We start from the raw sequence: 22,651 nt of genomic DNA, 5'->3' as shown, positions 1-22,651 counted from the left end.
GGGTCTGGACTGAAACAAACAAGCACAGTTATTTGGACAGTACAAACATGAATTTTTCTGCGTGCAATGTTCTCCAAGTAGCCCAGCCATGACACAGCCTATGATCGACCAAGTCAACATCGGACTCAAAAGCGATCGGCGGATTCCATCTCGCAACAGCTGGAGTGATTCCACTGTTTACGAGGCTGTACCCGCCGACCACTCCCGAGCCCAACGCCAACACAGGTGGACCCGCCGTATCAAAGCTGGGCTAACTTGCAGCACACTGCTACAGACGAAAAAGCCTGCCTCTTTTTACGGCAGTATGGACATCGCCCTCGTATTATATAGCCCCGTCAACGCAATACCCGTTGCACTACATAAAACACTTACCACAAAGACAACACAACATATAACAAAAGGAGTGGCGGATGTGGATTGGAAGGATAATAGGGATGCGGAATCAAAGGATAAGCATATATTGATAGTATTTAATAATAATAATTTTCAAATGCTTAATATTTAAAAACGGTGGTCCGGTGACCAAGGCGACTGCAGCGCCAGTCTTCATACGAAAGAACCAGGATTAAAAAAAAGTATTTTTCTGTGGTCCTGTGGTCAGGTCCTGTGACCTGAAGCCTTCAAATGGCAGGATCGGGGTTCAAATCTCACCCAGACCGTTTCCCCGTTTCCAACTGCGTGATAATTAACACGGACGCTACCTGAACGACCGGGGTTCAAATCTCAGCTGGCCTGCTCTCCCATAGTAGGGAATGATTTTTCAACTATGCAGTATCAATTAGTTGGGTAAGCCAGAAATTTTATCCTTGACCCTAAGCCGGTTGTTAGGCCAAGAAAGAAGTAGTTAGTAGGGAGTAAAAATTGAGATAATATTGTCAACACATAATAAAAAATTCACAGAAAAGTGATTAGAGAGTTGTGTGAAACAAAAAAATGGTTGTTCAAACTCATACTAAGAAATTTATCCTCAAAATCAGACAATTGTACAAATTTCGTACACGGAGCTAAAAGTGTTTTAAAGCAATCAATATTGAGTTAAAATTAATATAAATACTTAATTTAAGACAATCTCGCATGAATTTAAACCTTAATCGCTCACATTGTTAAATAAGCTCATCAACATTCAAACCCTCTTACTAAGAACCAACTTCAGCAAAACAATTAAACCGTCTTATTCATATCTCTCAGTTCCCTTAAAAAAAACGCTAAACCGACTGCCAACTAAATTGCAAACCTACCACTAAATCAAGACCACCGAACACCGAAATACACGGCCGAAAAACCATCCCCACAAAAATATGAAATGAAGATACTCTTCCGGACCAACTCTCAGCCACAGCCCCGACAACGCGCATAAATCATGCATCGTAAGAAAATGCAGCGCGCAAAAAGAATCGTTGTCTAGCAAGGAAAGAAAAGTCGACAGAGAAAGTCGACAGCCCAAATACACTTGGGAAGCCCGGGCGGCTTTCCCTCCCTGCCAGCTAGCCCACCAGCCCGGTTCATGGCAAGCGTAGCACACAACGCTCTCAAGATGGTAAAGATCGTACCGAAAGACGTGGACCGAAATCGTGCTCAGCAAAGTGCAACGACGATGAAAGCGATTCACAAGATCAAGACAAGAACGCTGGGCAGGGCGTCGGCGGCTGGGACTGCGGTGAGCATAATGAACCGCCGGAACATATTTTCCGCTACACTAATCGAGTGTGCAGATGCACACTTCATTCCGGCACTGGCATCCGGCAACCATAAACTGCTGACTGATGTAGGAAATGGCAGCGAGCAACTAAAAGATAGAAAAAAAACACACACACAAGAGCACCAGAGAAAGCTCACAATCGAGGAGAAAAAAAAAACCAGCAGTGAAATAAGGGCGTCGGGCTTTTGCTTCTTCAAGGCCGGTTGTGTTGAGTAAATTCTTAGATCTCCTCATCGGCAAATGGATGGTTTCTGGTGGTGGCCCTGGTAGAAAGTGTATCATATTTATCATATTTAGAAAGTGTAAATATCTACACGCCGCTCAGCGGCAGCCCAATCGCACAGCTGAGTTGAAGCGCCAGAGAAATAGAAACGACTTAAAAGCTTCTGGGCAGGCGTATTTGATGCGAACGGACCAGCGGGATTCGACTGACAGCTTCTTGAATCGCTTTTCCTTCTCCTTTTGCTTTTGAATGTTCCTTCTGATCCCAAAAAGGTAATCCGTTTTCTTTGAGAGCAAATTTTTGCAGCAAGTGTTCCACCGGGCTGTGAAAACTAAACGATGCATTTTTGTCACACCAATTAAAACTCAAATTTTAAGTCGACGATTTTAAAATCTGAAGCCCCAGCGCCCAGCTCGTGCACACGCTCATTAGGCCACTGTTGACACCCGGTGCTTATCTTGATGGATTGGACAGTAGGAAGCGTCTCAGTCGCCTGCGTTAAATTTTATTCACTACACAAATAGAGCTTATCGTTCGGGAGCGCACGGTCAGACACCCGGAAACATGGCGAGCTGCTTGGGGTGTAATTAAGCGATTACAGCTGGCACTTAAGATAGCGTTAAGATACCGCTTAAACAGAAGTGCTTGCCATCAACATCACGCTTGTTGGCAGCATCCGGACAGTATCTGTAGCTTTCATGAGCATAATTCGAGCAGCATCAACTTTGTCTAGTAAAGGCAGCTGACCTTATCCTTCTAATCTTCAAGATCACATTGCGTACATTTGGCTTGAAGATTGTACGAGAGATCGCATACGACGTACCAGATCGGAGTAAATTCTTTCTGTCCACAAATCCGTTACAGCACGCTTTGCGTTGTTATTTTATTGCCGAAGGAAAATCGAACTCTGTTCTCCCATCCACGACGACGTATCGGCAAGAAGCACGCAAAAGCTTTTCCATCTAAAAAAAACTCGAGCAATCGTCAAGGCAAAAAGCAATTCAAAACGAATGCCCCACACTGGCTGATGGAAATATTTATTAGATTTCCAGTTTTCGCTTTGACTAAACAGTTCCGCTAGCATTTCTGGAACTTGGAGACGGCGAAGAAAATAAGTAAATCGGTCGGGACTTGCTTCAATAGAATGAAAAAGCAATCGGGAAGTATTCGAGATAGCTAGACCTTGCAGCCGAGTGCGGCGCGTAAATCGAGTCTTTTGCGATTACTTTTTTCCGGGTTATAATATTTATAGAAGTGACAAGACTTGCGTTTTATAGCTTTTTAAACAGTATCACCCGATTGGCGATATCCCCCATTGGCTGTTCACAATTGACAGACGAGAAATAAAAACATTTGCCACAGAGAAAAAGCACAGACAACTCGCTTCTCATCTGTCACACATCTGGGTTTTGGGGTGCGCCACAAGCGTTAAAGTCCATGTCCCAGTTTTCCCGGCGGCACATTCACCATCCTGCGGTGGTTTTGCGTATCCTCGGGGAGGGGAGTTTTCTTTGGACGAGCCGAAGATTTATTGATAATTTAATGCCCGGCAAAGGCGAGTTTAGGAATAAATTTTCCTGGTGCGCTCGCTCTCTCTCTCTCTCCTTCTATTCATTCAAATTTTCCTCCACCGAATCGGTGTGGAATGGGATCACTTGGCTTGGGTATGTGTGGTTGTGGTGAATGGAGAACGGTCACCGGGGGTGACTATAAATCTTGCACCATTTTCCGTTTCCAAACAGCAAGAGCAATCCAAGGGCTCAACGTGGACAGCAAAATGCGACCAGTTGTTGACAACCGTGGCTTCGGTTGATGCGGTCGCATACGAATTCTCGGTGCCGGTTTTCGAGCTAGACAGACCGTATTTAGACTAACTGCGGACATTTCTCGCAACAAAATACCACGATCCAGGAAAAATAAAATAGTTGAAAGGGTTTTTGTGGGTAATCGGAATAAAAGTTCCATTTTCTATTGTTGGAAAACTACCACAGGATGTAGCAGAAAGCGGTTGAAATCATGTAAGAAAATGTATTGTCAAACGTATTCTAATACTGAGCAATCGTGATCGAATAAGAACTTCAAATCGACTCACCATTCCTACTGCCTCCGGGTATTGAGCGTTGATTCTGCACGGCGACATTGATAATTGCCAATTAGCCAGCGTTACTCCACCCATCATACACCCATCTGCTGGAAGATGTCACTCCAAACGCCTCAAGATCATGCCCATGTTCGGTGCATCGGATATCGCTTCTAAGCACATGAGCAGCTTTCGTCAACTGCCAGCAAAAGCCGAGCCAATCAACGGTCGTAACCGAGCTGAAACAACAACTTACTCGAGAACCACTCGTACAGCGAGCGACATCTACCCAAATATCTTGCAACCAAGATATCAAGTTCCGTGTACCCCCAACCACCAGTGTTGTGCTACCACCAATTTTCACCTTCGTTGCATTGCACATATTAGCTTCCCTATTGCATCAAACGCAATTTCGGGCACTCCAGCACAGCTCAAAGCTTGTTGCACCGAAAATCTGTCCAAAAAGGTCGGTTCCTACCTTTCCTGCCCGGGGGGAAAAGAGCTAATACACTTGTACGCTAGTCGTGGTAAAGTTTTGCTCTAATGCGAAGAACTTGAAGCCGGTGCTGAGAATGCTTCCGCTTCAGTACTTCTGCCCGCTCGCTGCAAGGATAACGCGAATGGCCAAGAACACGGATCGGACTACATGAAAGGGATGTTGATTCTTGGTAGAAAACAAATTAAAAGCCTCCGCTATGCCATTCATGCTTGTGAGATAGCCTGCAACCTACCTAGGTCGTCCCTAGCGCTTTGTTCGGTGGCTCCCGGTTGCGTTGCGGAACGATGAAAGACAGATCAAAAGTTTAAGCTAGCCATTGTCTCCCGGGGTCTCTCGGTTGTGATTGGTTCCTGGTTGGCCGGTGCTTGAGGCCACGTTCCTTGAAAGGATTTTCCAACCAACCAATGTTCTCTCTCGCCCTCACTTATCCGGCATCAGTGTCTCATTCGTATCCTTCACAACTGCATGCACCGACCAGAAGCATTACCCACCCAGGGCAATTAAAGCAGACGACAGCTCTCATTCTGGCAAAAAGTCTTCCGATCCGGTTCACTTCGACCACAAAACCCGAAGCCATTGACCATTTAAATGGCGGATGAAAATGATGACCGTTCCGAGTAGGAAATAAAATTCGATTAACTGGCCGTAAATTGTGGGTAAATTTATCGTCCACCTCCGCAGAAACCCCCCGACTTGCCGACGATAAATGCTATCATTGATGCTGGTGCTCATTAAACAGGAGAAAGAACGAAACAAAGCCAACGACTTCAGGACCTGATTCGTGGTACGATTGCCCGGGCAAACGCGTGCCATAAAATGTGCCGTACCGATCCACTGTAACGATCGATCGGCAGGCAGTGATAGTGTAATCGATACTGTGCTGAGAGGGATTTATGCATCGCTTCTTGTTATTATACCCAATCCGGAACGATTGTCTCCTAGTTTTTTATTTGCGATGTGATTCCGGCTTACTCATCAGTAATTTAATGGTTTTTCAAGCGCTAAACTTTGGTCAGAATCTGTCAATTTGACTTTCTTATTGTAATGGTCAGCAGCTCATCACACTCACACACCTTCGCCCAATCAACCCATTACGGAAAGTGTCTCCTCCTCTGCCGATTTGCTCAGCCACGTTAAATAATCGTGAAAATAACAATAATCATTAGGTGCGTTTTCCCGCCCCGTCACTCACTCAATTGTCTGTCCCGTAAGCACGTAAGTAGACAGCGAGCTAAAGCCTCCACCCTGCATTACAAACACTCAGCTTCGTCCCCTCCTCACCTCTGTGCCACTAATAAAAGCCTCCTCTCGCTCCCAATGGAGCAATAAACAATCGGCTTATTGATTTCTGTTTGCTTTGCTTTGTTTCCGTCCGGGCCGGTGTTCGGTTCGGCCCGGTTCCCCTTTTGTTCCACTCGACAAGTGGACAATCCATTGGCCGGAATGGGAAGGCCGTTTGCTGGGAAGGTTAATTTCCGGCCAAGAAAAACAAAGCAACTCCCAACCACCCAACAACAGAGCGAAGTGAGCCCATTTTCGTCCGGCATCTTTGAGATCAAGAAGAGTTTTCCCCATTTTTTCTATCCCCGTTGGTTAACCTTTGTCGTGAGAGTGTATCAAGTTCAAGAGGATTTCTGGTGGAAATGACATCGAACGATTGGTTGCGAAATTTTAATGGAAATAATCCATTGCATAAGCGGATCGGAGGGAGAAAATAAAAGTGGGAGAGTTCAAGTTGGTTCGATTCGATTGATATTGGTTTGCCTGTTAGCGCCTGCTGGGTAGGCAATGCGCATTACACGTTCAATGAAATTGCTGTGTATATGGCAGGATGAATGAAAATGAATTGCTATTAGAGTTTTCAGAGAGAAGAAAGCATACATTTTCAGTTAGTAATAAACCTTTACTAAAAACCCAAATATTTCCACCATCACTCATGGAACAATGGAACACGGCTACCACAAGTTTTCGTAGCAAAATCCGCTTCAAAATGACGGTTAACGACGGTGTACTCTGCAAGTATAGTCAAGAAATTCGTGGCTTGTTGCTATTATCGTAAGATTGCCTTAAAATATGTTCGAATCTAGGCAGCAAAATCGTCCAATACATCCTTCATATCAGAAGCTAAAAGGTATTTAGTCCATCCCTTCATGTTGACCCTAAAGTCCCATCCTAAAGTTCATGCTTCTTTTTGCCCAAGATGTCTAGCTTAGATTTTCACTCCAATCTTTACCGGAAGAACCACAGGACAAAGACATGCACAGATCGAGGTCGTATTTCCAGTTCCAGTTAAGCATATTTATAAATAGCTCTGCTCAAAGAAATTCATAGCAATAAGACCAGACCATCCTTCATGAATAAAAAACAGATTAGAAAATTCATCCAATTTAACCACAATTAGCACATCGAGACGAAAAGAAGTTAAATAACCTCTCTCATGGGCAGGGCTAACTTCGCATATTAATTCCACGGATGAATCCGCCGACAACCATAATGCGACTTCCGCCATTCATTATTCTATTGAGAAGCAACGAATTCTGACCGCCAAATTTTGGATGGCAATCGCTTTCATCACTTTCAGGGTCGTACCTCAAGAGCTGCTTTCGGTTCAACCTCGAACAGCTTAAGCAAAAAACTCCCCACCGAACAAGGGCTCGATGTACTCACGTTAATGGCACTTGATTGAATAATGCCACGCACATTCTCCTTTCTTCCTGCGACATGCCTGCCAAAGCAATTGGAACAATTTAATACACCGTGAAGACTCGGATCCACTGACCCTCAGCCTGTGGAAGATATCGCACAGTTCAAGTTCAACCGTGACGTCATTGGTGTGGGGACGATCTTCACACGTTTGGAGAGAACCTTGAAATCTATCGCACACACACCGCACTACAAATACAAAGTCTACGGGCTTTACATTGCGTCTTGAACTTGTCTGGGACGATAATAGTAGTTCAGCATGCGATGTCGTCGTCTACCCACCGGGACAGTGATGGAACAAAGAGCAAACAAGTCGCTCTATTAAGACCATCATCAGAATGCGCACATTCACCCTTCTTGATAAGGGCGTGAGTAATAAGGTAAAAAGAGCAACTTATGCAACTCAAGACAACTCTCATTGCGATCAGTAAATGCAGTTGATCAGAAAGCCATGGAGCATAGGGACTCTTCTTCGGGTGAGTTGAAGTAATTGGTTCACACAGCCTCTTATCAGACGCGAGAGCAAACTTTCCATACCACGATCACTATATCCCGCAGGAAGCGTCCACAAACCGTGGTCCATGCGGCTCATTCATAATCTTAAATCCAATAAAAGATAATGCTTCCCCCGGGTTCTCGCTGGTGGCGCTGCGAAGCCGCCGCGACATGGCACACGGCACACAACACTTATCAGTCCGTCCGGCATCTCGCGAACCGTCGGGTCGGGTGGGTTGGCTCACGCACCATTTCCACCTTAGAATACGAAATCTCTTCACCCCGGTGCGCTGTCCAAGTGAGGTGTACAGTGAAGTGATCGATGTGTGTTCCGAGCTCGGGTCCGGATGTGGACTGACCGGCCCCGAATGCACGATTTAGATCGACAGATTGAACAAATTGAAATCCAATTAAACGTCAATTAAAGTGTCCTTAGAGTGTGTGTGTGTGCGGCGTGAGTACCCGAAGGGATATCGATAGGAATTCTCCAGGTGTGGCTCTGTGGTCAAGTGATTTGGGAACCCTTCATCTTGCAGAGGTTAGTGAGGGAAAGCGGGCGTGTGTATGTGTGTGTGTGATTAGTGGTAACCAATGCTCTGTCACACCGGAAATGAGCATTAACACTCGAGTCAGACAAATTTAGTTCTCCCCAACTCCGAACATCCATTATTTTTCTGCCATCGGGAGGGAGCCTGGATTTGCCAGAATTCCGAATAGAAAAGTGAACACATACAGAAGTCGGTGAGTGTGCGTGATGGACAAGTTGAGTGTGATAATCGTACAGATGAAGAGCACCAGTCACAAATGAGCCCTGATGGAGCTTCCAACCTGCCATGAAGTAGGATAATTGAGTGGGATTAAAATCAATGACTTGAGCCATTGTTCTTTTTGCGATCAAGTGTTTGGTGGGTGGGGTTGGGAGATGAAGGACGAGATGAATTTGATCATGTTAGCTATTAAGTGGAACTGCTAATTTTATGTGGCGTATAGCAGAGCTGTCAGCAGCGCATTGTGAACGTACAGGAATTGAAAACTATTTTAGAAATTCCTGTTAATTGTAAACATTATTGAACGTTCGAGAGCCGATGGGGATGAAAATTGAAGAAGTGAGCAATTTTAAAGGGAATTTAAATTAAACACAACGCAACAAGTAATTAGGTGCCTGTACGATTCCTGATCGAGTTTTCACTGACATTTTTTGTTTTTCTATGTATTCGTGTGTTCGAGCAGAGTTTGCGAATATTTTGGCGAGCACTGTATATTATTCAATGTTGGCGAACAACTGCGCAAATTTCAATGCACACTATGATAGTTGAAACGTAATATCTTCGTGAACGCTCTTTTTTTGAGCTGAAAGGAACTATATCTGATCTAAGGAGACAGAGAAAGTAAAAACCAAGGAAACTAAACTAGTGTAAATGAGAAAAGGATTGCGAATCTATTTTACAACAGCTGTTTATGATGGTATGGGTTATTTTCTCAATCAAATTATCGTATCTTGATCAGGAACATTAACAGATTTGAGCTTTGAAAAGTACTCTTAGCTGAAGCAGTAATCAGCAGAGGATATAACCTGTCGGAGGCTCATGAAATCTTTTGACCGGGATGTAGGTTCTTTGTGTATTCAGCCCGCTTGACACAGGTCGTGATCAAATGCCAGAGCAGTGCATATTCTACTTGATTTTCAACGCTGAACCGTAGCTAAGATTTTGATCATATTTTTTTCCAGACTTCGATATTGTCCTAGAACTCATCCCAGACTTCGATATTGGAGCCAGTTCTTCTCTTATGCATCGATGATTTGGTTGAAAGATTAATATTTTAAATTGCCAGCAGGCTCAGCTTTTTTATCTATGAACTCAAATGGACTTGGTCTACAAATTTAGGCCTATCTTGACTTTATTTCAATGGTTGGTGGATAATATATTCAAGTCCTCAATATTTTCGTACAGATTTGGCAACAATCAACCTCCAATCTTCTACTGCGAACTATGGCTGAGATATTTCTTTCGCGACCACAAAGCCCTTATTCTGCAGCGGATCCACCATCTACTTTTAATTTTCTAGCCAATATAGTTGTAATCACAATATAATCCATCCGTGCAGATAGCACTCTTAAAGCGTAGCAATTTCCTCAACAGTACCCTACTTTCTATCCCAATAAACCGTCGGCAGATCATATCCAATATGATATGACAACCGGTGATAATGCTACAACGACACAGAAATTTGCTCGTCCACAGTTTCCATCCTTTAACTAGCTGTGTACACAGTGCACACACTCACCGCTAAGTTTTACGTGGGCATATGTTTTATTTGCAAATCATCGCTAAGCTTTCATGTGTTTCGATCGGTCCCAACGCACCGAACCGAGCCGGGCCGGATTTTTCTACATCAAAATTAAAATTTTAATAGTCGTTCGGTTGGGTTCGCTCACCGTTGTAATGCTGACGAATGCACGTTTTTGCCAGCCGCGCAATCTATTGCCATCATCGGGCCACCGTTTGTCGGTGTCGGGTGGAGCGCAATATCCTTTTCGGTAAAGGGAAAATTAAAATATGAAAATGAAGTCGGACCCGTGCGATCGTGTCCCCCGTGAACCGTTGTCACCGATGTGCTTACTGGTTCTTGCTGCAACCTCGGTTCCAGCTTTTCCCTCCATCCACACCGCACCATGTAGCGATATTTTTAATTCACTTCTGCTCTTTGCGCTCCGGTATGCCGCGTGCTGTGCTGTGCTGTGAAAGCAAAAACGACATGTCAGTGGCAGCGTGATTGCGAGTCGGTAGGCCATCTCCGTGGGCAGAGGGCAAGGATGTACGGTAAATTGTTTCGGGCACAAATACGCATTGCGTACGCACATAAAAGGGACGTTGTTTCGGTCGTGTAGGTAGAAAAGGTAAATTTGCGAATGGAAAACTGTTTCGCAAGAAGAATGAATGCAGGTTTTTCCATCGTCCGGACGGATGCCGGCATCGGCACATATGATTGTAGTTAAATTTGCGTAATTGCGAAAAAAGGGTCTTTCGATGGGTTGTTCAAGCGGAAGGAATTGTTGTGTTTCAATGGATGGATTGAGAAAGCTGATGAATATTTTTGTGGTTTTTTTTAACTCCGTTTGAGGAAATTCAAAGAAACATGGATATCTGCTCGGTTAATGTCCACCGTTCTTGTTACTACTGGTCGGTTAATGTAATTTGTAATTAAAAAATAGTTAGATGTTCTGCGCAAGAGGTATCTACAGCCATGATAAATCAATGCAAAAGCTTTTTAGTTTAAAAATATGAAATCGATATTCACATCACAGATCAGTTAAACCATTCTTTATTAAATTGGAGTTTATGGATTATTGCAAAGCGAATTATTGCAAACATTTGGTTCTCAGTATTGCAAGGGTAAACGAATTGAAATGAAAACTGCAATAAACACTTCTTTTCCAATTAAAATATCTAAAATGCAATCGTTTGGCCTTCAAGGAAAAGTTACTTGAAGCATGTACAGAGACGGACAAGCGAATAAAACCACCTTCGATACTCGATTTTCAATTTACTATTTTTTAAGCTTCTACTAGGAATAATCGTAACAAAAATTTTGCAAAATCATCATCAACATCTTAATATTTAACCAAACTCCAGTTAACCAAAAATTGGCCACAAAATATCTACCCCTTTTTGATAACGAAATTGGACTTCATTTAAACAGAAAAATGGAACAAAGGAAGGGATAAAACTATTTAAAAAATGAAGTTCAAATTAATGAGGTTCAAAAATGGAACAAATATTAATTATACTTTTAGGAAAATGACAAAAATATACACCTAATTGATTGCTAAATTATCGAATACAAAAAATGTACAAGAAAAGCCACTAAGTAAATAAATAAATAAGCTGACTTACCTTCGTTTCCAGTGTCCCCTCTCCGTATCGTCATCGTACGTAAGCAAATCGAAATCGTCACCAGCACATCACGTCACCATGGATACCACCGATGACAGCTACGATGAAATCATGGCCCAGGCCGGCAACGATGGCAAGTTTCAGCGACGGTACAATCTGCTCTTCAACTTCGGTGCCATCTGCTTCGCGTCCATGTCGTACATGAGTATCATCCTGGCACTGAACAAACCGCCCCACAATTGCCACGTGCCCGGCATGGAACTGTACAACATTACCGATGCAAACCATTGGAAGAATCTTACCTTACCCAGGTTGGTGTGACCTATGCTTCTGGGGCAATCTGATTTATTAACGCACGGCTTATCCTTGCAGAGAAATGGATAACCGTGGCCAACTTGGATATAGCAAATGTCAGATGTACAACGTCACCGAGGAGCATCTGAAGCGCCATTACACGGAATGGAGCTTCGAGAGCAGCGACATCATTGGTGAGTGTGTGAAGCGTGTGGCCACTGTTCCACTCTACGAGCGCATTTACATAAATAGCTTGTGCTCGCAATGGTACCGGTTTCTGCTCGAGCGATGTCCATTTCGATGGGGTCAGTAGAAGTAGAAAGCGGGGTTTATATTTTCGAATCATATCAAAATAATGTTAAATGCATTCCATCTCATTTACCCATCCGATTTCGATCCATCATTAGAATAGTAAGCATGGAACTCGACCAGCCTTGAACTACTCCGTCTGATCCTTACGGCATTTCTCGGAGGAAAGCTTCGTCCAACCCATTCGCAAAGGGTCGATTTGAAAGGAAAACTCTTCAAGGGATTCGTTTGCTCAATTTAAAGAGGATTACTTGCGGGTTTGTCGCTCCGGCCCGCAAAACAGCACGCAGAAGACTCCAATCGAGCGGGTGGTTTTAGTAAGCAAACCGAAGCCTCTCTTGAGGAAATTCAGTCGATTGGCTGTATGAAAATAGCAACAACAGAACAACCCCCCGGGAACCGATACTACTACCCAATTCCTTCAGCTTGAAGGTCCCTAAGCTTGCGTCCCCTTCATAGCGACAACCTCAAGAAAAGCGCTTGCGGCGTAAGATTAGACGTTTCGGGCGCGTGTTAAACGGTTAGCTCTGGCCGTGTGTTCCCCCCCTTTCCAGCGCCAGCAGGCCGTAAGCCCGGCAAAATGCGTAACCGAACGGACGAATCGTGAAGAAGGTTTAATCTGGTGGAAAACTATTTTGCTTATCCACCATTCCACCTTCCGGGAGGCGCGTGCCACTATTTCACAAATGGACGGGATTTGATGCGGAGGCATTTAAGGAAAAGCAAACACAGAGGAAAAAATTGTAGAAAATTCCGCAACCAAATGATGATCGTCATCCGGTAGATTTCCTCTCCGGTTCTTTTTCTCTGTTATTGTTACTTTCGAAGAGGAAAACATATCCTTTTACAGTGCATTTCCGACAGTATTGTAACGGTCATTTATAGGCAATTTAGGTTAATGGAATGTAGGGTTTTTTTCGTACTATTTTGCATGCTTTTCCCCATCTGTGAAGGTGCGGAGGCTCTTTTTCGCAAACGAAAAAAGGTGACCCTTTCAGTTATGGGTTTGAAAAAAATCCCGAGGAAAAAACCCCAAACAACTGCCGATTGAGTCTTCGTCCACTCAGGACGCTTGCTTGCTGGTCGATGAAGTGGGATTTGCTTTGATGTAAATGGTGGATCGAACCGCAAAAGCCTTTGAGACAACAAAACGGAGGGGAAAAAATGTTGCAGCTAAGACGAACCGAAGCCGCTTCGATTAAATGAGGTTTGAGAGTATTTATGTTTTTTCCTTTGCGCAATGTATGCGAGCCTTGGAAGATTATAATATTACTGGTTTTTATAGCAAGCGCTGCAACCCTCTCGCCGGGAGCTTTATAGAATGGAAATCATTTCCTGCGAGATTTTGGATTGAAGTTTAAATCGGTTTTCTAATAGTGCTTTCGTTTTGCTTAATCAAAAAACATTCATATAGCTTCGCTTAAGATGATTACTTACGGTCAGCATACAAGAGAAACAGTCTTCGAACGGTTTGATGTATGAGCATGAGGAGGAAAAACTATAACACGGTTCAAACTCATCATACGAGACAAGATAAAGTTTCAACACTTTTTTCCTATAGGAGGCAAATGAGATTACATTTTCTTGTCTCTCGTTTTGAACGACCCTTACGTTTGTTTTAATGGAGGAATCATCTTTTCCTTTGCATAAGAAATTGTGTCAGCAAGCAAGTAGAATTATCACTTTTTTATTATAAAACCGGGAACAATATAATTCCCTGGCCGAAATTTCCTCTGCTGAGGTGAGAATAACTTGTTACAACGTAACTTTCATATCTGACCTTGCTTATACTAGCAGTTTGATTTTCGTATTGTTTTGCTTGCGTCGAGATTTATTTGAAGATAGTTCTTTGTCAGGGTGAAAAATATACTGTCCAAAGAATCTTTCATCCTTATGAATAAACGTTGATTCTCTATATTAATCTTACATTGGTTTTCAGTTGATAAGGGAATAGCATCCATTTTTACGGAAGGCTTATTAGATAAAATGGCAAACATAGTTAGTTGATATGAAACCGGCTTCTTACGACAGGGAAAATCCTTGTATTGTACTGTACTCAGATTGATATTGTCATAGTAGCCGTAGGTATTGCACGCACTTACCCGAGCGCTAAAAGGACGTGTACAATATCAACGACTACTATGACAATACCGTATGAGGACATTTCAATTATATTCCAAGAGTAAACTAAGAAAATGATAACCTATTTTGAAATGAAACACTTGACCTACGATGCGGTGCACAGTGCATTCAATTACTTGCAGGCAATTTTTTACAGCATAAAACATCATGAAAAAAATATGAATTTCCACGAATTAAGTGTAATATTTTATGAGAATTTATCTTAGAAATTATCTCACCTTGGTAGAATCTTCCCATTTAGTAGTATTTGTACTATTGGTCACAAAATACTGGGCGCCTCCATCGTGTGAAAAGTAATTCTTATTTAGTTTAACAAAAACCTTTGCCAACTTACATTAATTTTACTTAACAACACTATTACTAAAATATAATGGTAAACTTTAACATTACAGGTAGGAATATAAAATGTAAAAAAGAGAGTCAACAGGAAATAAGTTAAAAATGGAGTAAATGCATGTATTGAAACCCTTAATTACCTTAGCCTACCCATTGTATTGGATGAACAATTTCATTATAATCTTTTTTAGCCTTCAAACTCCATTTACGCCTCGCCGCACCCCTTATCTCTCTTATCCCCGATATAACAGACAAGAAAAAGTGAAATTGTGTTATGTTCCTAAAGATGCACTCTTCAGCAAGAACTATTAAAATCACCGTCCCATCCCATTGCAAAAGGATAATGTGAAGCCTAAAAATAAACCATCAAACTTGCCTGACGTCTTGCAAAAACGCGCCGCTTAAGAAAAGAAACCACACCATACCGAAGCAGAGCGAAAAGGGCTTAGGGCGAGCAAAAAAGAAAATACAGAAGAGGCATCAAATGTAACACAGGAGAAAGGAAAGCAACAAAAAGTTAGCAAACAATGCGACACAGCGCGACCTTAAGCGGTTTAAACAATAATACTTGTGATACGGTGTGCACCCTAACGATGGCGCCCGCTTTCACCGACTTTCAGCCCTTTCTGTCGCTCTCCCCATTTCGCCGACGGTAAGGACGGTGAAAGTTTGCCCAAATTGTTGTAAAATAATCGGAGTGTTGCCCATGGCGCAGACATAAATTGTGAATGATGCTGCCAAGACTCAGCCACCCACACATCTTGCCATGGAAAGATGTAGCCGTCGGTAGAAGAAGGAAATTCTTTGCATAGTCCAAAACGATCTTGTGAAACAATAATACCAAATCGATGGTGAAAAAAAGAAACATCGTGAACGAATTTTCTCTGAATGAAAAGAAAACCGTCGATACGAGGGATGTAATACAATCCGTTGACTTGGCTGGAGTTTTTGCCCAAACGAAATCTTGGCTCGAGAGGCTCCTTCCGGACGAGATAGCGATGCAAAGTGTTGTGAAAATATTTATTTAATATCAGTGTCTGGTAATGTAACGAAATGTCCTAACAACGATCTGCTTTGCTTCTGTACTAGCTTATACAGTGCTTAACAAAATTATACCAACACCTGTCGTTTTTTTTCGGAATAAAACTAAAACTAGAAGAGTTAGGTAAAAAAGCTATTTTAGTAAGTGGTAGAGAATTGAAAAATAATTTAAAATTTTACAACATTTTTTCTCTACCCTTATCTTCTTCTTCTTTCTTAATTCTTGGCCAAACCAACCTCTTAGGTCTGGCCGTTACTAGCTTACTAGCCTAAACGATTCCACGTAGTTGGATAGTCAGTCCTTACTACGAGGGAACGGTCCAGATGGGATTTGAACCTAGGTCATGCCGTGGTTAGACTGGCGTCGCAGTCACATCACCACCGTGCGGCCCTAATATTGCTTAAGACCTTTCTTAATAACCGTTCAAATTGTTTAATTGGCTTGAAGAAATGTCACCCAAAATAAGTGCTAAAAATTGTAGACAAAGAAACAAATTGGCAAATATTGGTTAATATTACCTTAACATGAGTACAAAATTTCTGAAACCTTATATAAAAGTAATTCAGAATCCGTTTGAAAAAAATTAGAATGACTAATATCATATATAATTAAATAAAATTGTAATAATATAATATTAGCTAACGAGAAAAAACATTCTAGTCTTTTGTTCTAAAAAAACTGGTGTTTGTAAAGCTGTGCTCAGGACTGTACAAAGGAGTTGGGAGGATTTGCAACTGGAATTGGTACAATATAAAAAAATATTTCATAATTTTTATGGTTCCGTAATTGCCCTTATTAAAATAATAAAGAATAATTTTATTCAATTATTTTTCTTTGAAATTTTCCACTAACGTAATACAAGATTCAACCGCTCTTTCCTTAAAGAATTTTCAAATTTCTGAGACAAATGCAAGCAAAAGAATGAAACAGGTTACAAAAATGAAACATTCCTTGGAAGCTAACGAGAAATAAAAAGAAACGAAAATTTTCCTCCTTCTTCAGAGAAGTGGATATAAACTGCGAAAGGTAAAAATAAAAAAAAAATAAAAAACTTGAAGCTCTGCTCCACGCAGCTTCTGTGTCTGAGTACCCTCGGCAACGAAAGCAAAGTGGCAGGAAATTTTTTTCCTCCTCTTGCTATTCCACGAAGAAAGTGCACCGAACTCTTCGCGAGCCGTTGTTTTTTTTTTTGCCTAAAACTCTTTCAATTTTTGCCTCACTTCTCAAGGCAAATATGTGTTGCTACAGTTTAGTACCTACCAACCTACAACCGGGTACTGCTTGGCTGTGAGTAGTATGTGGAGGGGAACGGAAATTCATTGCTAAACGGGAGCGATGAACTTCGAGCAGTACAGCGCAATCCACAAGGAGGGCGAAATGCCGAAATTCCTGTAGAGCTTTCCCAACTGTTACTTCAGTGTGGAAGAAAATATGATAGGATTTATTTTATAAACAATAACCCCCCCGATTCGAGCCGATTAACGTGTGTGTTTGTAAATTCATTTGTTCGACAAGAACCACTAATGCACTTCGAAAGTTTGGAAAAGCGTGACTCTTGCATTTCCCACCACTAGATCGGAACTTTAGGTGGATTTTCTCAGCCCTCAGCTTTTCCGAGCAAACATACACAATGGTTAAACATGCAAGAAAAACACTCACACGGACGGCGATTCCTGGTAAAACGCTTAACCCTCTCTGCTCGAATTTCACAAAACGACAAGCGAGAACAACACGGGTACGTGCTTTCGCCACTCACCCGAATTGTATATTTCAACGCGCACTGTACGGTGTTAAAGCAAATAAACGCATTCTTTGAAGGATGATATTATTCCAACCACACAATAGATGGTACGTGAAGTGCGCGCTGTTCTTCCGACGCAAATCCACGGTGCATGAATTTGTCCGAATTAGCACGATGCGTGCCTTAAAAATCCCACATTTAGTAGCCGCGAATAATGCGCGCCATACGGTTTCGATTTGTTGTCGGCTTCATTTCTTTTTTTTCCGATTTGGTTTACTTGTACTTGAATCGACCGACCGATCATGCAAAGCTGAACTGGCAGTGAACGGTGAAATTAGCGTTTTATGCTGTGGGAAGGAAACAGGGCGGTGTAATCGAACGGAAAATGCCGGTTCAAGGATAATCACAAGAACGATACGGTGGGAAGAAATGGGCTTTGTGGGATGCGGTTTAAAATTACTTACTGTGGGATGTTTGTTTTAAAGAACACAGCTCACAGTCTAGGGTAAGAAGCTATTTTGGGATATTGGTTAATGTTCTGAAATGCTACAGGAAAAGTTTGTTGAAGGGAGATAAAACGTTTGCTTACGAAATTTGTTCCTTTGTTGCTGTTGAATGAGATTCAAAAAGCTCTGGGTTCAACATTCAAGATTAAAGTGCTATTTCATTTGTGCTTTTTTATCCAAATTTACTCTCATCTCAACTTATCCGTAAACTTCCCTATCGATAGAGGTTCATTCTTTGATTACCAGGAGCACTGGATGAGGAAAAATCATTGTTTTAGCTCCTCTAAGGGACGCGCCACAAGCGCATCAATTTACCCGATTCCAGACACACAGCTTTCTCAGTCCAAATGAAGGACCCAAGAAAGGCCTTTTATGCCGCTTGTTTACTTGCTCAAATTTTAAGCCTGATCCTATTCCGATCATAAGCTTTTTATCCAGCTCAGGAAACAGGTATCAAACTCTCCTCTTACCCTATCATTTCTGCCTGTTCTGACTAGCTAAATGTCTAAAGTACAGCTCATAGTCTCGCAGTCTAGATGAAACCGCTCAAGATCGCTGCAGACCTCATGCAGAGCTGGATATTCCGGTGGCATGTTCTAATGGCATGTTCAGCTAACCGAAAGCTTCTGGGTCCTGCATTAGCTCGCTTTCTTCAACACCAATTATCTGGACAAAAACACCTGTTATAGACAAGATCCCAATTCGACAAGCTGTTTCTCATTTCTAACTCCCTTTTGTGTCCTCGACCAAAAAAAAAATACAGACTGCGCGTACGGGTATGACTACGATCGCACCTATTACGACCGCACACCCATCACCGAGTACGATTGGATCTGTGACAAGGGATTCCGCGAGACGAACATTTTCATTTACAACCGGCTCGGTGAGCTCGTCGGAACCGTCATCTTTGGCCATCTGGGTGACACGTAAGCATCAACTCCAGCCCGCCGGTTCCTCTCGTGGGGGATATTGGAGGACCTAGCTAACCGTTTTAACTCTCTCTCCGATTCTCCATCCCCTACTGTTTCACCCAGATTAGGCCGCCGGCCGGTGTTTTACCTGAGCATACTGATCATTACGGCCGGTCGTCTGGTTTCGATGTTTACCGCCGCCTACTACGTCGTGTTTTGTATAGCGGCCGTCGTTGGCAGCCTGACGGCACACTCCATCTTTCAGGCGCCTTTGATCATCGCCATGGAGATATCGAAAAGGTAAGCCACCGGCACGATTGCCAAACAGTGGAGGACGCGTAAATTGGACGTTCCTGTTTCATTTTTTTTTGCATCCCTTTTTTGTGCTCTCTCTCTTCCTCTCTCTCTCGTGCAGCGAAAGACGTGGCCACATTTCGATGATGCAGTGCATCGGTTGGACGACCGGTTTGTGCATCCTGCCGATGGTGTTCTGGGCCACAAAGGACTGGTTCTGGGCGCTGCTGATTGTAACGATGCCGATCGCCGTGTTCGTATTTATCCCGAAGTAAGTTTGTCCACTTTCCGTTTTTTGTTGTTGTTCCACTGTACATTCCAACGTGCAATGGTGCAATCAAGCTGTACGTTGGTGTTTGATGCACCGGGCTCCGCGAAAATTGTGTCAAATGCATGTCATCAGCAAAACTTCATTTGACTAGCATTCCGGAAGAAATGTACTCTCTCGGGAGCATTTTTTGTTGCCGTTCTTTTGGTTGGTGAAAATTGGAAGCTAATTGGAGCGTGTAAAGCATTTGATCGTCACATTCAAGTGGATTGTTGTTTGCTCGTGGCAGTTACGATATAGGCTTTCATCGCTTCCAAACGATCCACTCGCATTCGATTGCCTTTAGAGGACCCTTTTTTCTGTATAATTCTAGTTTTGTGGCAAGTAGATTCATCTAATGCTGCAACGGCCAAAAAAAAGGCAGGCATTAGATTCATCTCTACCCATTTTCTCACGTTTAGAAGCTACTGCGCGACAAAGAATGTAGCCCCGGATGCTGGCGAAAGAAACTGCATTTTATTCACTACACCGGAAGCAATATGCATAGTTCCATTTCGTTCCACTTTGCAACGCACGCGCTACCCTTCCATGCATCCATGCATTCATGCAGGAAGAGGGAATTTTGGACGCTTCCAGCAAGAAAGCATTCCAACGAACCAACCGTTCCGAGAAGCTTGTTTCGTGAGCAAGTGCATGTGTGTGTGTGGGGCTGCCACCGGGTAAGCATTTTGATTGAAAATGCAACAATGTCGCGCACGGTGCTGAAGAATAAAACTTTTTAATTTACGTTGCTCGCTGAAGATGCGTTCGATGGCAGGGATGCGATATGTTGAACGTTTACGAGCGTTGAAAGAGCTTGCGAGATGATGATCACACTGGAGAACTCTTGTGTGTCGTTTTGTGGATGAATATGATAGCTTTTGAATAGTTTTAAAGATGTGTGCGGTTTGTTCTTTTAAAAGGAAGTACAAAAAGTATAAATTCAAAAGAGTGCTTGTAATCTATCGTTAAAGGCGCGTGAAGAACGATCGTCTGTGGTGTTCATTTGTGTTCATTTGTATTCATCTGCATTATCAAAATTAAATTAAATTAAACTATCTTGACAAGATACAGATTTAAATTAAGTTTTTGTTTTAAATACTTAAAAAAGGGATTTTCCAAATTTCTATTCCATACCATATTTACGACAAGATTTTCTAGATTTCGATCGCTCCTATAGAGGTCGTAGCTATTAGCAAAGGAACTCATTTTGGTTCATTTTTTATTCAAGAAGAAGTTAGTGAAAAATGGGGATAATGAACTGTTCTACACATTTATATGCATTGAAATTATTATTTAAAATAGAAAGCAACTCGTGTTGATGTCTCATCCTTTTACAATGAGCAACAAAACGTTCCAAGGAGCGATTGAATCTTAGCTAACTCCTTGGTAGCCCTCCTTTGGCACTAAAGACCTGAGAGATCTTAACATTGAGTCAGTAGAAAGCGTGTACTTATTTTTTAATATTTTTATAGAAGCTAATAATTTTATTTTTATATAAGCTAATAAGTAAAATGATGATTTACAGTAGAAGTTTGAACGACGATGCTTAAATTAATACAAACCTTATAGCAAAATTGTCTACTTGCTTAACACAGTAGGCTGTTTAGACATGGCACGGCAGGACCAGGCTTCAACTCCCATCCAAATCCTACGCGAACGAAGGATTGGCTATGCATTTTATGAAATTTTATAAAATTCAATATTTAAAATAGGATTTGGGTTTATAAATAGCTGGAATTTAATCTTCTGTTCAATGAATTCAAAATAACCAAATAATGCAGGATAATCAAAAAAAATAAGAACATCACTTACTGGGATGAGCCTTTGTACCGAACGACTGATATGACTTCTCTCTTTCTCTCTCTCTCTCTCTCTCTCTCTCTCTCTCTGTTCCCCATTAGATACACGATTGAATCACCCCGCTGGCTAGCGACCCGCGGCAACTATCGTGAAGCGATGGTACAGCTGAGGAAAATTGCCACCATCAACGGTATCCGGGAGCTGCCGTTCGACGAGAGTGTGCTGGAAAAGCGGCTAGCCAACCACCGGACCGACACCGTGTACGGGCTCGCCTCACTATTCAACGGCTGGCGAATGGCAAAGAACACGATGCTGGTCATCCTGTGCTGGTAGGAATTTCGCTCCATTTAAAACCCGCGACCATGTAACCTACTCAAGTATTCTAATGGCCTCTCTCTCTCTCTCCTACCTTGCGGTTTCCAGGACGGTGTGCAGCGTGACATACTTTACGCTGGTGCTGCTCAGCTCACGGATGGACGGTAACCCGTTCCTGAACTTCATGTACCAGGGTCTGATCGAAGTGCCGGCGGCCTACATGGGACAGCGCGCTAGTGACCGCTACGGACGTCGAGCAACCAATGCCCTCGCCCTCTGCTGCGCCACCGTCGTGTGTATCGTGCTGGTGATGATCGTACGCGATCCGGCCAGTGAAATGGCGGCCACCATACTGGCGACGGTGGTTAAGTTCTGCATCAGCATCACCTTCTTTGCCGTTAATCTACAGTCGATCGAAATCTATCCGACCTGCTTGCGACAAACGGGTATGGCCGTGGGGACAATTGCGGCCACCATCTTCGGCATCGTCGGACCGTACGTTGTGCATCTCGGCACGGAATATGACGTACGGTATCCGTTCCTGGTGATGGGACTTTCGTCGGCGGTGGGCATTTTTGCGGCCCTGTTCCTACCCGAAACGCTACACCAATCGCTCCCCAACACGATCGAGGAAGCGCAGAAGTTCGGCAAGAATCAACGGTTCTGGTCATTGCCAAAGGCACCAGCGAAGTCTCGTGCGGAGGAAACTCGAACCGACAAGCGGCATGGTGTGGATGCAAAGCCAGAAGAATCCATCCGATTGGCAGTGCCCGAAGGGGAAGCTGAGCCGGCTCAAGATGACGGGATCAAATAAAAGTATCTTCAATCTTCTTCGTAATTGCTCGTTTCTTTCGTTATCACTGCACCAGTCAATCAGTTATAATCATTCGTTGTATGTTTGTTTTAGATTTTGTATTTCCATTCCGTGTTTTTCCTTCCACCACATCTTCACATCGTTCGTCCGTATGCCGTTCGGGAGGCTCTGCCTAGATTCTTCCCCACACTCATCACTCGATAGAAGAGTTGTTGTAATGTATTTTTGCTATTATAATTTGA

The 22,651-nt window shown here is 42.8% G+C and overlaps 1 protein-coding gene across 2 annotated transcripts; it reads left to right on the top strand.

Annotated features, from left to right (window-relative positions):
* Nucleotides 1-7,882: 7,882 nt before the first annotated feature.
* LOC118502916 (beta-alanine transporter) lies at nucleotides 7,883-22,433 on the top strand. Of its 2 annotated transcripts, none has more exons than XM_036035649.1 (8): nucleotides 7,883-8,237; nucleotides 11,608-11,906; nucleotides 11,968-12,083; nucleotides 18,729-18,891; nucleotides 19,000-19,176; nucleotides 19,292-19,441; nucleotides 21,382-21,609; nucleotides 21,704-22,433. In XM_036035649.1, the coding sequence occupies exons 2-8, from the start codon at nucleotides 11,674-11,676 to the stop codon at nucleotides 22,407-22,409; spliced, it is 1,773 nt and encodes a 590-aa protein (XP_035891542.1). In that variant the 5' UTR covers nucleotides 7,883-8,237; nucleotides 11,608-11,673; the 3' UTR covers nucleotides 22,410-22,433. The 2 variants fall into 2 exon arrangements, with proteins under 2 accessions (XP_035891542.1, XP_035891543.1); XM_036035650.1 differs by having other exon boundaries at nucleotides 7,897-8,440.
* Nucleotides 22,434-22,651: the final 218 nt, after the last annotated feature.

Source organism: Anopheles stephensi, chromosome 2 (genome assembly GCF_013141755.1).
Source record: "Anopheles stephensi strain Indian chromosome 2, UCI_ANSTEP_V1.0, whole genome shotgun sequence".
Lineage (NCBI taxonomy): Eukaryota > Metazoa > Arthropoda > Insecta > Diptera > Culicidae > Anopheles > Anopheles stephensi.
Note: the sequence above shows the minus strand (reverse complement) of the source record. Positions and strands in the feature narration are given on the sequence as shown.

Coding starts and splice junctions, on each gene's coding strand:
- LOC118502916 (XM_036035649.1), top strand. CDS start 11,674: ATGGATACCACCGATGACAGCTACGATGAAATCATGGCCCAGGCCGGC. Junction 19,177..19,291: donor GCCATGGAGATATCGAAAAG/GTAAGCCACCGG, acceptor TCTCTCGTGCAG/CGAAAGACGTGGCCACATTT. Junction 19,442..21,381: donor GTGTTCGTATTTATCCCGAA/GTAAGTTTGTCC, acceptor GTTCCCCATTAG/ATACACGATTGAATCACCCC.